This window comes from Clupea harengus, chromosome 4, assembly GCF_900700415.2.
Source record: "Clupea harengus chromosome 4, Ch_v2.0.2, whole genome shotgun sequence".
Taxonomy (NCBI): Eukaryota; Metazoa; Chordata; class Actinopteri; order Clupeiformes; family Clupeidae; genus Clupea; species Clupea harengus.
In genome coordinates this window covers 14543675-14558043 of record NC_045155.1, presented here as the reverse complement: position 1 = coordinate 14558043, position 14369 = coordinate 14543675, and the positions used below count along the sequence as shown (strand labels likewise).

General features: G+C 47.2%; 1 protein-coding gene across 8 annotated transcripts in view; it reads left to right on the top strand.

Moving 5' to 3' along the window:
- Nucleotides 1–14369, top strand: part of agrn (agrin) — a 204148-nt gene that overhangs the window by 185362 nt on the left and 4417 nt on the right. For 4 of the 8 annotated variants that reach the window (XM_031566366.2, XM_031566369.2, XM_031566371.2 and 1 more), the window contains 9 exons: nt 2196–2286; nt 2416–2580; nt 2737–2848; nt 4696–4707; nt 6150–6266; nt 6381–6564; nt 7079–7166; nt 12859–13083; nt 13304–13407. In XM_031566366.2, the coding sequence (XP_031422226.1) occupies nt 2196–2286; nt 2416–2580; nt 2737–2848; nt 4696–4707; nt 6150–6266; nt 6381–6564; nt 7079–7166; nt 12859–13083; nt 13304–13407 (1098 nt within the window). Of the gene's footprint in view, nt 1–2195; nt 2287–2415; nt 2581–2736; nt 2849–4695; nt 4708–6149; nt 6267–6380; nt 6565–7078; nt 7167–8244; nt 8269–10103; nt 11680–12858; nt 13084–13303; nt 13408–14369 lie in introns of those variants that run through there. The other 4 variants (XM_031566367.2, XM_031566373.2, XM_031566374.2 and 1 more) reach the window with 2 other exon arrangements.

Genomic DNA, 14369 nt, shown 5'->3' with positions numbered 1-14369 from the left:
GTTTATCAGGTCCCGCTTCAGCTCCTTACGGAGAGTCAAGCTGCAGCCGCAATGTTTCTCCCTCCTTCCTCCTCTTCTTTTGTCGCCGCAGCGATGCTATATTTCCATGTTGAACTGGAATACCAAACACTGTGGTGGCCTGAGGGGCCTGGCAGCTGACTGGCAGAGATTTGGTGGCTGAGCCGCTGGGTTGAGGCCCTGCTGATGCGGTTGTTAGTCGGCAGGTAGCTGCTGCAGTGGTGGAAGGAGCAGCAGCCACCCACTGCTGGTGTTTTGGGTGGGTGGGTGGGGGGGCGGGGGGGATTTCCAGGCCACAGCTGGGGAGGGGGAGTATAGCATCCGAGCCGTGTTTGAAGCCATCATTAGAGGCTTTTTCCCCATAAGCTCTCTGCCCTTTTGTGTTGTATTCTTCTCTCAGTGTGTGTCCTTGTGCACTTTGATGGTTGAAATTGTCATAGATTTTCAGATGCCAGAATGCTTGCATGGTAACAAAATTTGAGTGTGTGTATTTATTTATTTAACATGAAGAAAGAAAGAGATAGATTTGTCATGAGGTGATAGGATGGTGCAAGACAGACAACAAGACACAAACATAAAGTTTGATAAATATAATTAGGTACGAAAGAACAAAACAATGATTAAATGCATGAGACCATAAAAAAACTGATGCCTTCAGTTGTTATAAGGAAGAAGTAGGCTTAACTGCCAATTGAATAGAATTCTATACAGACAGATCTCAATGCAGATTAGCTCAAAGCAGTGCGATAATGAGTATCATTCATAGTATCTTTTCTGGTAGCCATGAATTATGAAGTTCTGAGATACAGACATTGTATTCTAATTTAGATATAGACCGACAGCTGTCGATGAACGTGCTTAAACAGGCATGTGCTTTTGCTCACAAGTACACATGCAGACATACGTAAAATCTCCTACTTCTCACACCTCGCCAGTAAAAGGCAGTGGAACAGAACAGAGCCAGGCGACTAGCCCCTTGACCAAGCAAGTCTCCATTACCAAGTGATTAAAATAAATGGAGGTGAAACAGAATCAATGACCAGGGAGCATCCATTGCAGTGGAGTGTATTTTTTCCTCTATTAAATCAATGAGATGAGTAATCGCATCAGTCAGCTGCACATCATGATTAATGAGATTTCACTCAGCCGAGAGTGTTCAGGAGAGAGGGTGAGAGAGGGAAAGAGAGAGGCAGAGAGGGAGGGAAAGAAAGAAAGAGGGCGAGAGTCAGGTAGAGCTAGAGAAAGCTGCTAGCCAGACCGCGTGTTGAATGAGCGGAGAGGTTGACAGCAGGTACTGTACGGGCACACTGTCCCTCCTCTTTGCCTCCCCTCATCAGTCTACCCCCTCTTATTCCCACTGGCTGGGGGGGGGGGGAGAGAGAGAAGGAGGCAAGAGAAATGGCACTAATAAGTTGGGTCCCTCCCCGTCTGTCAGCGCCGGAGCTGGAGCCTGAGCCTTAGCCTACCCCAGCACAGCGGTGGAGCTGCTGGATCAAAGACGGAGGCCCGAGCCCAGGCCCCAGCCGAGGGAGCTGCGCTAATGCGCTTGGTGCGGCGGAGGGGGGGGGGGCAGCCATGATTCACTCTCCCTTCACTGCACTGGCTCAGTTCCGACAGACGGCTGTCTCGCCAGGCTCCGACTGCTGACTTCCTTGTTGTGTCTACTGATTGTCTTTCTTTTCTTTTCTTTTCTCTCCAGCAGCTCGCTCATTCTTTCTTTTTTCCCCCTGTTTCGTGCTTTCGTTCTCTTTTCCTGCTGCTTTGTGCAGTTGTCAGCAGCCCCATTTTAACAATAGCTAATTGGCTTCATAATCTCTGTCTCCCATCCCACCCCTGAATAAGCATGTGCTAATCCAGTGTAATTACCACAGAAAAAGCGAGCAGTTTTTGCTTAGCACCAGGTTATTGTGCGGGGGTGGGCTTTGTGTGTAAATGTGTGTGTGTGTGTGTGTGTGTGTTTGTGTGTGCGTGTGTGTGTTTGTGCAAATGTTATCAAGGAAGCACCTGGACCTTTAATCTCAGGCTCTGAAGCCATAGCCAGTTCACTCTCTTGCAGTACTGTGGTGTGATGATGGTCAAGCTGGTGAAATATGGTGTTTGTGTGCTACTTTGAATGTGGCTTATCTCCAGTGCTTACCATGTATTTGTGTCTGTTTGTGTGTTGTATGTATCTGCAGTGTCTGATCGCAAAGGCGCTTACATTCCTGCCTTCACTGGAGACTCCTACCTGGTACTGAAGGGCCTGCATCTCTATGGACATGACCTTCGGTGAGCTAAGAAGAATGATTCAGTCAGGCTATTGTACCACTAGGAGTATGAGTCACAATAATTGTGTTAGTATGAAGGTCCATACTCTTTTGTAGTATTCAGCTGACGCATCTATTGCTCTGTTCATAGTCAAAAGGTCAGCATGACTGTGGTCCTCATGGCCAATGACTCCAATGGCATGATCTTGTACAATGGCCAGAAGACGGACGGAAAAGGGGATTTCATCTCTCTCTCTTTGAACGATGGCATCCTTGAGTTCAGATATGATCTGGGCAAGGGACCAGCAGTCATCAGGTAAGTGGAATTGTCTATGAGATGCTGAAACCCATTAGATCAGGATTGTGCATTGAAATTGCCATGGTCAAAGTTTCTACTTGCACCTGGCATGTTTTTGTGGACTGTTTATTTCATGTGTGTGTGTTTGTTTTTGTTTGTGTGTAATATTTACAGGAGCAAAGAAAAGATCAAATTGAACGTCTGGAACACAGTAAACCTTGAGCGGGCAAACCGCAAGGGAGAGATCAACACCAATGGCAAGGATCCGGTCAAAGGAGAGTCACCGGTATGCCAGCTCTCGAAGCACAGGAGTATGAGTGTGTATGTGTGTGTGGGAGTGCGTGTCCATGTGGGTGTGTGCATGGGTGTCGCTCATGCATAGCGTTTGCTATTGTGCACGGCTCATCTCCAGGGCAACCCTTGGCTCCATATTTCTCCTCCGTGTGAGAGCTTAATGACGCAATGTGATGACTCAGTGCACAGAAGCTAATATATAGATATATATCAGTGCTTACACAGCATAACACGCCCAGAGGTTGAAACCATCCTCCCCAGGTCCTTTAATGAACTTCTAAATGTGGAGCCAGCGTTGCATTCTGGACAGGTTTTTTTTTTTTGGTTGGAACCAGAAAAAAAAAATCATGAGCTTCTATGGCTGTGGATGAAGGAAATGGATGGTGCAGTGCTAAGCAATGCCTTGCATGTTTGGAAGGGGAAAGGGCCTTTTGGAATGCCCCTTGTTTCCTTTGGCTATGTGCTCCTCTTGTCCGTGGTTTTGTGCAGTATGTTCATGGTGTATGGTTTGGTCTGGCTGCTGTGTACACAGTGCTTGGAATTGCATCCATTTGCTCAGCCCCACACTGTCTCACATATTGGTATAGTGCCACCTTATCATATTATAATATATCCTCCTGCTTAGTATTACTAATTAATACTTAGTTATCAGACAAAGAAGAGGAATAGAATAAAGAAGAGAAGAGCTGAAAATAGACAGACGAAGCAGACAAATAGACAGAACAAACGCAACAATCAAGACAGAACAAACGCAGCAATCAAGATAAAACTGTACACGAGGGAGACCAAACAGGGCAAGACACTGGTGGGGGAAGACACTCAGGCAATGACACTCAGGGAATGGCAGTCTGTGCCCATAAGGGAAGGCTGAGGTAACCTAAGTGAATAGAGGAAAGTGAGGGGCAAAGTAGGATAAGAAGTAGGGATGGGATAAGCTGGGGACCAGGAAATGGGTTTTAAGATAGGACACAAAGAAGAAAGACCATCAGTGAGATGGGGGGTTGAGTTCCAGAGCTGACCGAAAAGAAAGCTGGGTTTTTTCCCCCCATGAAAACACAAACAGATCAAACCAAAGGAGGTATGATCCTTTGAAGTCTTCTAATTGCATTAGACTGAATTAATTTGTGATTAGAACCGAGTACACAAGAGCATACCCACTTAACTCCCCTCATATGACACGGTTCAACTTTGTTTTTCTCATCGCTTGCTAGTGAAGCTAATTTAGTTTCAGTTAAGGCGGCAGAAAATCTTATTAAAAAAAGGTCGAGGGTGAGTGGAAGGCAGGGTAAGAGAGCGAGGGCAAGTGAGAGGGAGAGAAAGTGTGGTCTAGTTATGAAAAACTGTCTCCTAGCTCACAGGGTGACCTTTTGGAGAATATCTCTTACACAGAAAAAGAAAAACCCTGTGACTATACTGCAGCAGTGCCAATGAAGTTCCCTTGTCGCAATTCCCTTGTCACACGGCACACTGCGTGTGGGTACAATTGTGTCGAATGCAGCCAGACTTCATGTGCCTCCTGATTTATTCTGAATGGTTGTATGGAAGTTGCTGTAATTTGCACACCCCCTCGCATTTGGACCTTTCCCTGCTTGTGTTACTCTCTTTTTATGATATGTATTTATCAGTTGGCTTGCTTGTTTGTCAGTTAGTTTATTTATTTAGTTTTCTGCCTCTGCTGTAGCCTGGATTTGTTTCTTTAACTTCTCCATTTTTTTTCCTCTCAATGTACTGACTTTTCTCTGTTTACTCTCTTTACTTCTGTCTCTGTTAACGTTTCCTCCCCCCCTCCTCCCCCCTTGCTCTTTTTTCTATCTTCTCTATGTGCCGTCTGGAAATAAGAAATCACGCAAGGTAATGACCGAAGTCTGATTCAGGCTGCTAGACATTTCATTTCCTCCAACGGCATCATCGAGTAGTCCGCTCGTCATCTCAGTCCCATACTCCATTCGATCAGATTAGACGGTGAAGGCAAATGGTGGTGGGGTTGTTGTTGTTTTGTTCATATGCCGGGAGGGAGGGAGGGAGAGAGAAGAGACATTTCGTGAGCTCCGTTTGGCTTCTCCCTTAGGCCAGCTGGTACGGGGGCGGGTAGGGAGGGAATTATCTTTTGACCGCCATTGTTTCACCACTCCCGATGCAACAATAAGACGTCTTCATTAGTTCTGCGTGGGTAGGCCACGTTTTTTTTTTGCGCACAGAGGGTGGATGTGGATGAGCAAAAGAACAAGAGAGAAAGCGAAAAAAGAAAAAAAGGAGTGAGCCAAACGGAGTTACAGTTCTCATTTTTCCACTTTATAAGAACTGTTCCGACGTAACACACTCATTCACCTGCACGTCACATTGACTCAACCAACACATCAGCGCATATCTGTAGACAGTAAACGTGACTCCTGCAACCTTTCGGCCCCACGGATGCAGGTAGTAGTTGTTGGTATTAGGGCCCTTTTGTAGCCCTGCAGTCCACCCAAGTGAGACAGGAACGGGGCCAGATTGGAGGCTGGCTGCACCTGTTTGGCCCATCCACTAGATTGGACCCCACTCAAGGTGCACCGCCATGGAAGTGTAAGACTCAGCATGCCCACCCGCCACACCTCGGCGTACGAAAATGAGGTGGCCATGGTGCCAAGCATCCAATTTATTCAGCCATTCCGCCTCTTTTTTTTACCCCAGCAATTAACTTGACTTTTCCCTCTGGCAATTATTGCCCTACATAAAATAAAGATCCTTAATTCTTTCGTGAGCAGAACCTCCCTGCGTAAAGTCCTGCTGTAATTGAAGCAATTTTCATGCAGGTTGGAGAACGCCGATTTCACAGTCGTCTGCAGCACAAATGATACACCAATTAAGGTTTACTGTTTGAAATCTGAAAGGTCCACAGAAGAATCGCACGTTCATTATAGTCTTTCATTAAGAACCCATCCATATCAGTCGCTCTCATTTCGCTCGTTCAAATTCCCTGTTTTCTCTCATTCTTTTGTCTTATGTGCAGCCAGAATAATTTGCAGCTGAGAAAAAGGGACCCCGAATCAATTAGGTTTTTGTAATACATTGAGGGTATTGATGCAGAAAAGCCCTAAAGTGAATGAGATTCATCAATAATCTGGCTGATGCATACTATCCTCTCTGATATTGATTCGTTATGCCTTAGCAGGTTTGTTCTGCATAGCCAAAACTGCATACTGAATAAAACAGAATGGTACCGCTCAGAAGAAGATAAGGCTGCTTCATAAGACTAGCTCAGCCTCAGTGCACCTTCACGGGGCCGTTCTCATACCCTGTGATGTGTTTTTCAGAACCAGCACACTGATCTGAACCTGAAGGAATCTCTCTATGTGGGCGGGGCGCCTGACTTCCGGCAGCTTGCAAGGGCCGCCTCGCTGAAGGACGGCTTCAAAGGGGCCATTCAGAAGGTGAGGGATTAAAACCTTAGGTGACCAAGGGCAACACTTCACCCTTCTGTCTGTGTTGTACCATATCCGTCCTGTATGTTGAGCACCACCTGCGTTGTGTTTGGACGGACACAGATCACTCTGATGGGCACCACCATCCTGAAGCCAGAAAACGCGCTGGATTCCCGCGACGTGTCCATGTTCAAGAGCCACCCGTGCTCCCAGGCCACCTGCCAGAACGGCGGCCGCTGCAACCCACTGCTAGACAGCTTTGAGTGTGTGTGTCAGCCCGGCTACATGGGCAATCACTGCCAGCTCGGTAAGTGTCTCCCTATCTCTCTCTCTCTTTCTCTCTTTCTCTCTCTCTCTCTCTCTCTCTGTTTATTTCACTCTCTCTGTCTCATACACATGCCACCTCCTATCTCAGCCCCAGAGGTGTTGTTATGCGGGGGCTGTCTGACTGTGTAATTTAATATCGGTCCTCTGACCATCCACTTACCCCACTTTCACATCTCCCCGCAGAACCCCTGTAATGACCTCATATCACATTTCATATGCTTTGTACACACACACACGCACACACACACGGGCCCACACACCATACACTCGCTGCCACACAGATAGATGCTCCGAATAATTTTTACCACCACCAACCTCATTAACCTTGCCGTGGCTCGCCGGTGTTTCCTTAACCTTAATTAAGCCACAAGAGCATGAAGACGACAATACATCAGGACCTCCTTTGCCTCCGGTTTAATTAAGAGTTGCTGTGTTTTGCCATCGATTGATGCAGCCTTGACTTCCTTCCCTTTCTTTTTCCCTCCTCTCCACAGTGATCCACGAGAAGTCCGCTGGGGAGACCGAGGCCATCACCTTTGACGGCAGGACGTTCATCGAGTACCACAATGGCGTCACAAAGAGGTAAGATGAACGACTGGGTGGGCCCTGTCTGTCATCAGAACACCCACACATCCGTCTGAGGCGGCGGCTTCCCGTAAGAGCAGAATTATCTGTGACACCCCACCCCACCCCCTTCCCTCCAGCCCCTTCTCTTCCCTCCTCCCCACAGTCTCGTTCAGCAAATTGCGATGACTGAACTGATTACTTCGTCCCCATTTTAGTTCCGCCGCGCCTCTCTACTTTAGCTAATAGCTTGTCCCCATCCCTCACAGAGATTCCAGGGCCAGGGCTGCTCTTGGTCTTCAGTGAATCTTGCTAATTAGTGCAGCCGCTCCAATTAAAGTGCAGGCCCCTGAGTGCACACACACGTCTTGGCCTGGCTGATGAATCTCCGCCGTCCCCCAACCACACATCCACCCACCCACCACCGCCTTAGCCACTGACCTCTCTCCCACATCATTCAGAGGCCATGTTTAAATTCTCCCTCTGTATGTCATTGCTACTAATTGCCTTCTTGTACAGGCATGAGATAATGGTGGCTTTCTATGAGATCCTCACGTGCGCCATTCTACATTCTGTCTACCGAGGGTCAATCCAGAAGTCAATATTTGAATAATCTCATCGTTCCCAATGGATGAAGGGAAATCCACACCCCTCTCACATTTATCCGATTACTGTCACTATATGCTGTACAAGATGCAAGAAGCAGGGATGAAACGTCTCTGAACGTTTGACCCCAGATATGTGAAGCATAGCATTCAAATCCCGCATAATACCAGCATATGTTATTTCTGCAACTGCTGTACAGTAAGCCCTCAGCACGGATAATGAGGTAGACTGTCACATAATCTTGCAATGTAGAGTGCAAATCGTCACAGTTGCTGCAGGAAAGCACTCAGGTTTGTTCCCGGGGGCTGTCGTCCAAGCTCTGTCTGTTTTTTGTGATGTCTGCCTGGAGAGCTGTTGCTTCTGTTTCTTGTCCCTGTCCCTCTGTCCTTCTGTCTTCCTCTCTGTACTGTATGTCAGTCTCTGTCTGTCTGTCTGTCTGTCTGTCTGTCTTAAAAGAGTGTTCCTTGTTGTCTCTCCTCTGCACTCAAAGCCAACTGACCAATGAGATCCCAGAGTAAGTAAACCAGACGAGAACTGGGATGGACATGATTCACGCCAGACTAACCTTTCAGTTGATCCATCCTTGATAGTTAACCTTGATAAAAAAATCATTCTGGAATGATGTATTCACTCACGTACATAGGAACTGAGGTAGATAGCTATTTGTCAGTTACACAGGGCCCATCTCAGCCATTTATTTATTCAAATGTTTTTTTTTGACAAGATGCATTGTAATCTCCATAGAGCAATGCATGTTTGGCATGTCTGATAAGCATTGTGTTATGAACTGTAGGGTATCCAGGAAGAGACCTCCCTGGACAATGTGCATGGTTAGAAAAGAACAAGCACCGTGCTCCGGGTGTTATTAACTGCTATGTTGACATGTATGAGACCCCTTTTTAACTGCAAGTATTTGTCCGTGTTCTGGAGGCTTATTAGACAGGCTTTTATGTGAATAGGGCTTTCAATCAGATATAACTGATTTGAATGTCTTTTTTAATTGACCTATTAATAAAATGCAGGATTTATAGTTCCTTTTTAGGACTTCTTTTTTTTCTGTCCCACAATATAATTAGCTGTCTAAGTGACTGTGTGGAACTCCTACAAAGTCAGGGACTTGATTTATTTTGGATCATGCTAAGTAGGTCCGATGGAAGAAACAGCCCATTCAGCATTCGGGCCACGAGCGCTATGTTTGTCAAAATCTTCAACTGTAATTTCCAATAATTGCGTTCCACAGGCTAAAAAAACGATATGACACATTAATCAAGAATTTGTCTTCCACGAAAAAGAGGCCCACGATTGTAATATCCCTGAAAGTCCAGACGAGAGCATGGCCACAGACATCAATAACAGTTAGGGACAAGCCTCCTCTGAGCCGTTCCAAGACTGCCCAGCCAGTAATGGATGTCACTTCCTGTAAAAATGAGAAGTAGGATTAGAACGAATATCACCCAGGAAGACTTGGCGAACTTCTCAGAATGAGTGCCATCAATTCAATATGATTTGGTTGTTGAGCGGAGGGCCTTACAAGTTAATGAATACCTCAGGGGACATTAACAAAGGGGCTGTGTCCATCCACCCAGGAATAATATTTCTGTGACTATTTACTGCAGTGCCAATCTGTCTTCATTCTCCCTGCCCTGTCCTGTAACTTGGGATCCATTACCACATGCCTCATTATTTCATAGGCCAGAGCTGATGCGGCTGTGCTTTGCCATAATTGGACATTTGACCCCATTCGGTCGAAATTGAAAATCTGTTCTTAAACCCATTTTGGCAAAGTGGTAGTTTGATGTTTTACTCAAATGTGCCCATTTGCAGACACGCACACACACACACACTCACACGCATACAAACACACACCTACACACAGACACAGACACACACACACACACACACACTACACACAGCGCCACATCTATTCCAGAGACACTCATGCTCAGTAGAATACACAATGTTTTCAAACAGGGAGAATGAAGCCATTGTTGACACAGTGCAGTTACCACATGATGGGATGGAACAGAGCCGAGCCTTCAAGAGCTCCTACAACCCCCCATGCTTACAGTGGGCCTGTGTTTGCCTACTGATGATGACCTCACTCAATGCCCCACCATTGCCAGTGCAATGGCTGTAAACAGTAGCTAGTACAACAGTTGCACAGCAAGGCATTTGCTGACATGCTTTGGCCCCTGCTCACAAAACCACCTCTCCGCCAATGCCAATCCAGTTGCGTTGCCTGGGTTACGCTGACCCGTTAGGAAGTGAGTGAGGTAGAGATCTGCCCTTTTTTTGCGCCTCCAGTGCTTATTGCATGCCCTCCATTTTTTTTTCTACTGCTCCTTTAAGTCCCGAGTCACTGGACAACCCTTCTGACCAGAGGTGAGTGCCCTCCGGCCGTGTCGGGCCGCCGCTGGCATGCCATCCCTCACCCTCACTCCCCCTTACACCCAAACCCCTCAATCCGCTACCACTCAAAGCCGAGGCAGAGAGGGCCATTTCTGGGGTGGCAGGGTATATGTGTGTCAAGTTTGGTATCGGAGACTGTTAGCAGCCTTCACAGGCAAATTACAAATGACACATCCTACTGATGGGGTTATGTTCAATTGAAATGTAATGAAAACTATGTAATATAATTTACTTCAAAGATATGAAAGAATGTCTGCTACCTACAGACAGGTGAGCTGAAAATCTGCGACATATTCTTAGCTAGATTCATAGCTAGACTGAGAAATAGTGTACTGAAATGGTCATGGTGAAAGAGTGACCCCACAAGTGCTGCCCCCACCCCACCCCACTTGAAGCTCTGACTGGTAGCCATGTGTGGAATGGCCCTGCAGAAAGAGTCCAATCAGCAGAACATGTGTGTGTCTTAAGGGTGGGAGGTGTGGAAGAGAGAGAGATGGGGTACGGAGAGCTGGTGAATTCAATTATACCGAATAATTATCCGGCTTTGGTTTATTACTGCCCCGTCTAAAACAATTTGCGTAATGACATTTCTTTTAATTAGTGGGGGGAAAAAATGTAGCATTTTAATTTGCAATGGCGTCACTGGTCTGAGACATATGGGCCCGTGTATACCCGGCGCTCATGCTGAAAGAGGGACCTTCTCTGCTCCTTTCCCTGATGAAAGTGCACTTTTCCAGGCATAACGTGGGACAGCCTCCCTCTTCGAGCCGCACCTCTCCCTAAGGCGTGAGGTAAATTTTAGATGGCACATTGCCTCCGGGCTTGCCTGGGACATCACAGCAACCTGACAGCATGATTGAGCCCCGTATTAAGACCAACATGCTACTGCTTGATTCTGGACTCTTTTGTCTTGGCCAGGTGAAATACTAGCGATAAATGGTGAATATGAATTCATGGGTATACATATATAAGTATAAGTATGCACTGTATATAGAAATTAAATAAATATCCATATGTGTATACGTGTGCATATATGTGTACTGTATGAATTCACGGCACAAATTCCAAAGAAAATTTCAGCGCACACAAAAAACCCATACCCCAAAATATCCAAGTGTATTGTATTGTATTGTATTGTATTGTGGTTCTAGGAAAGAGTAGACATTTGTCCACACACTGCAGCATTGCCTCAGTGACCTCTCACTTTGGGCCGCTCACCGGGCCTGACAGACCTGAAGAGGGGGCTGTTGATTTGATCTCCCGCTATGGTCTGATATGGTGTGAAGATGCGTACGGAGTCGACATCTGCTTTTATTTTTTTGTCTTGTGTTTCTTGTGTGTCTTGTATGTGTGTGTGTCTGTCTCGTCACCAGGTGTGTACTTTGTCTGTGTTTTCTGTTCACCATGGCTCTTTTTTTCTGTGCTAAGTTCCATGCTGTTTTGTCTCGTTATGGGCTGTTTGTTCTTTGTGTTGGCTATGTTTGTGTTGGCCGTCTAGCCACTGTTTAGGTGCACCACGGAAAAACACACACACACACACACACACACACACACACACACACACACACAGAAATAACACACTTTCTCAGACCTACACTCACACACATACACACACAAACACACACCCTCTCTGTTTACCTTGTACACTATGCCATTACCTCTATGGACATTTCCTCAGGGAAGCGACAGAGAACAAAAGGAACCGTTGTTTAAAAATAGCCTTCCCCCCTCAGGAGCGCATTTATGGGCGCGCAGAGTCAGGAGGTGGAAGGCTGTGTTAGTTGTTCCAGAGACATACACATCCCTCCCCGACCCCGGCGGCAGCTTAGCGGCTCCCGGGCTGACAGCTGTGACAACGCTGCCGTTCCCATCAGGCCCAGGCGGATGTTGCAGGTCCCTGCGTCTCCTCGCTCGGGCCCTGGCAGGGGGGGAGCGTCCGGGGAGCGAGATCAAAAAGCAGCTCCGACGGCAAATTAATGCATCTGCATCCGTTCCCCCTGATCTCCCAGCGCAGGGAGACACAGGCTGGCTGCGCACGCGAGACACAGCAGGGCGGAGCGCTCGCATCTCAAAAAACCCGCCATCGCCCCAGAGCGTGACACCAGCCCCAACTCACACTCTCTCACAGATACTCACTCTCACACACACACACAGAGATACACGCAAACACAGTCTCTCAACACAGATACACTACCTTACACATCTGCTGCTGCATAGGTGAATAAATTATAAATCTCAAGGTCTTCACCTTCACAGCATTGTTGTGATTAAAAATGGTGTCTTCCGGTTGTTTCTCCTTTAATAATATATAAAAACAAATCATCACAGGACCCATGCAGAGCCATGCGGATACACAGCCATGCAGATGAGACACAAACACACTCACACTTCTCCATGGTTCTCACCACAATCTGACCCAGCTTTAGCATCCACACCCTCCAGAAACCAGCGCCAGGATTAGTCTCACTCTCCTCCTGCAGATCCAATTACCAGACCCTGAAAACCGCAATCCCCCTCAGCCAATGAGGGAAGGGATGAGTGAGGGCAGCGCCTCCTCACAGCCCCTCTTCCTCAAGGCTCTATTTATCTCCCTTTCCTTCCCTCCTTCCCGTTAATAAAAGAGTAACTCATTGCCATCCCTCTCTCTCTCTCTCTCTCTCTCTCTCTCTCTCTCCTCCTCCTCTCGCATCGCCAGTGAGAAGGCCCTGCTGGTGAACAAGTTTGAGCTGAGCATCAAGACGGAGGCCACGCAAGGCCTCATCCTGTGGAGCGGCAAGGGCGTTGAGCGCTCCGACTACATTGCGCTGGCTATCGTGGACGGCCGCGTGCAGATGACCTATGACCTGGGCTCCAAGCCGGTTGTCCTACGCTCGTCCGTGCGCGTCAACACCAACCGCTGGATCCGCATCAAGGCCAGCAGGTAAGGAGGGAGGATGTTAGGGTGAGCGGTAGAGGGCCGGTTAGAACCGACATCCAGACAAGCTCAGAGAGCTCAGTCATCATGTCAGTAAGCTGAGGAATGCAGACGGGGTCATATAGAGTGGGTGGGAGTCAGTACACTGAATGTGACAGAAATGTCCCTTCCTTTCTCGTCTTTTCATTCTTTTTTTTTTTCTTCCTCTTTCTCTCTCCTGCGCCAGGGCTCTCAGGGACGGCTCCCTGCAGGTTGGTAACGAGGCCGCGGTGACGGGGTCGTCGCCCCTGGCAGCGACCCAGCTGGACACGGACGGCGCTCTCTGGTTGGGTAAGTCTTCCCACATATTCCTCTCCTCTTATCCCCCCCCCTTCTCTCTCCTCACACATCCACACAAATCCCAACCCTCTCATCTGCTGGCCTTAGACTCCTCTTCCCACCCGTCTTTTGCCTTCCCACATCCATCTCCTCACGCCCTCCCCACCGAATTCACCCCTCTGAATTCATCCCCACCACTCGCCAACTCAGTAACCCTCCTCCCTTTCACACACGTCTACGCGCACACACCATTCTCAATTCTGCTCCCACAGTCTCAATCGGAGAGTAAGCCAGCCCCGGAGACTATTATGGATGCTCTACATGGCCACGCTCTAGTAATAAGTACAAACAGAACATATTCAGAGCAAGTATTGACCCCAAAGTGAAAGGAGCCTGCCGGCATGTTAAAATAGGGTAGACATTTAAAATAACAAAGGCAGTCTTCTTATCTACAAGGGAAAAAACGAGGAGGGGGGGGGGGGGGGGGGGGGGTGGAATCTAATCCTGAGTTTGCTTTAAAGCTACTCACTCACTTTTTTAATATGGGCATAAAAAGGGGAAACAGCGTTGATTAGAAAAGTTGGAGGGATTCTAAAAGTTTCTAAATGCACAAATGCTATGTGTCAGGGAGATATTAGTGTGAATGGTTGTATGTGTGTGTGTGTGTGTGTGTGTGAGAGTGTGTGTGTCTTTGTGTGTGACAAAAATGTGATAGATTTTTCACGTCAACACAAGTACGAGTGTGGCTATGAATGTGTGATACATTGTGTAGGTGTGCATGTGTTTGTTTATGTATGTACCTGCTATGGGTTGCACAGAGCACTCAAGCAGTTGTATCAATTCTCGAGTTTTTCATTTTATCATTGAGTACTTTTACGTAGTTTTGTAGTTCAGTTTTGTATTCCTTGTATACCAGTTTGAGAACTTGGTAACAACAGGTACCAACAGTGATAAAGTTATTTTAGTTGGCCAGA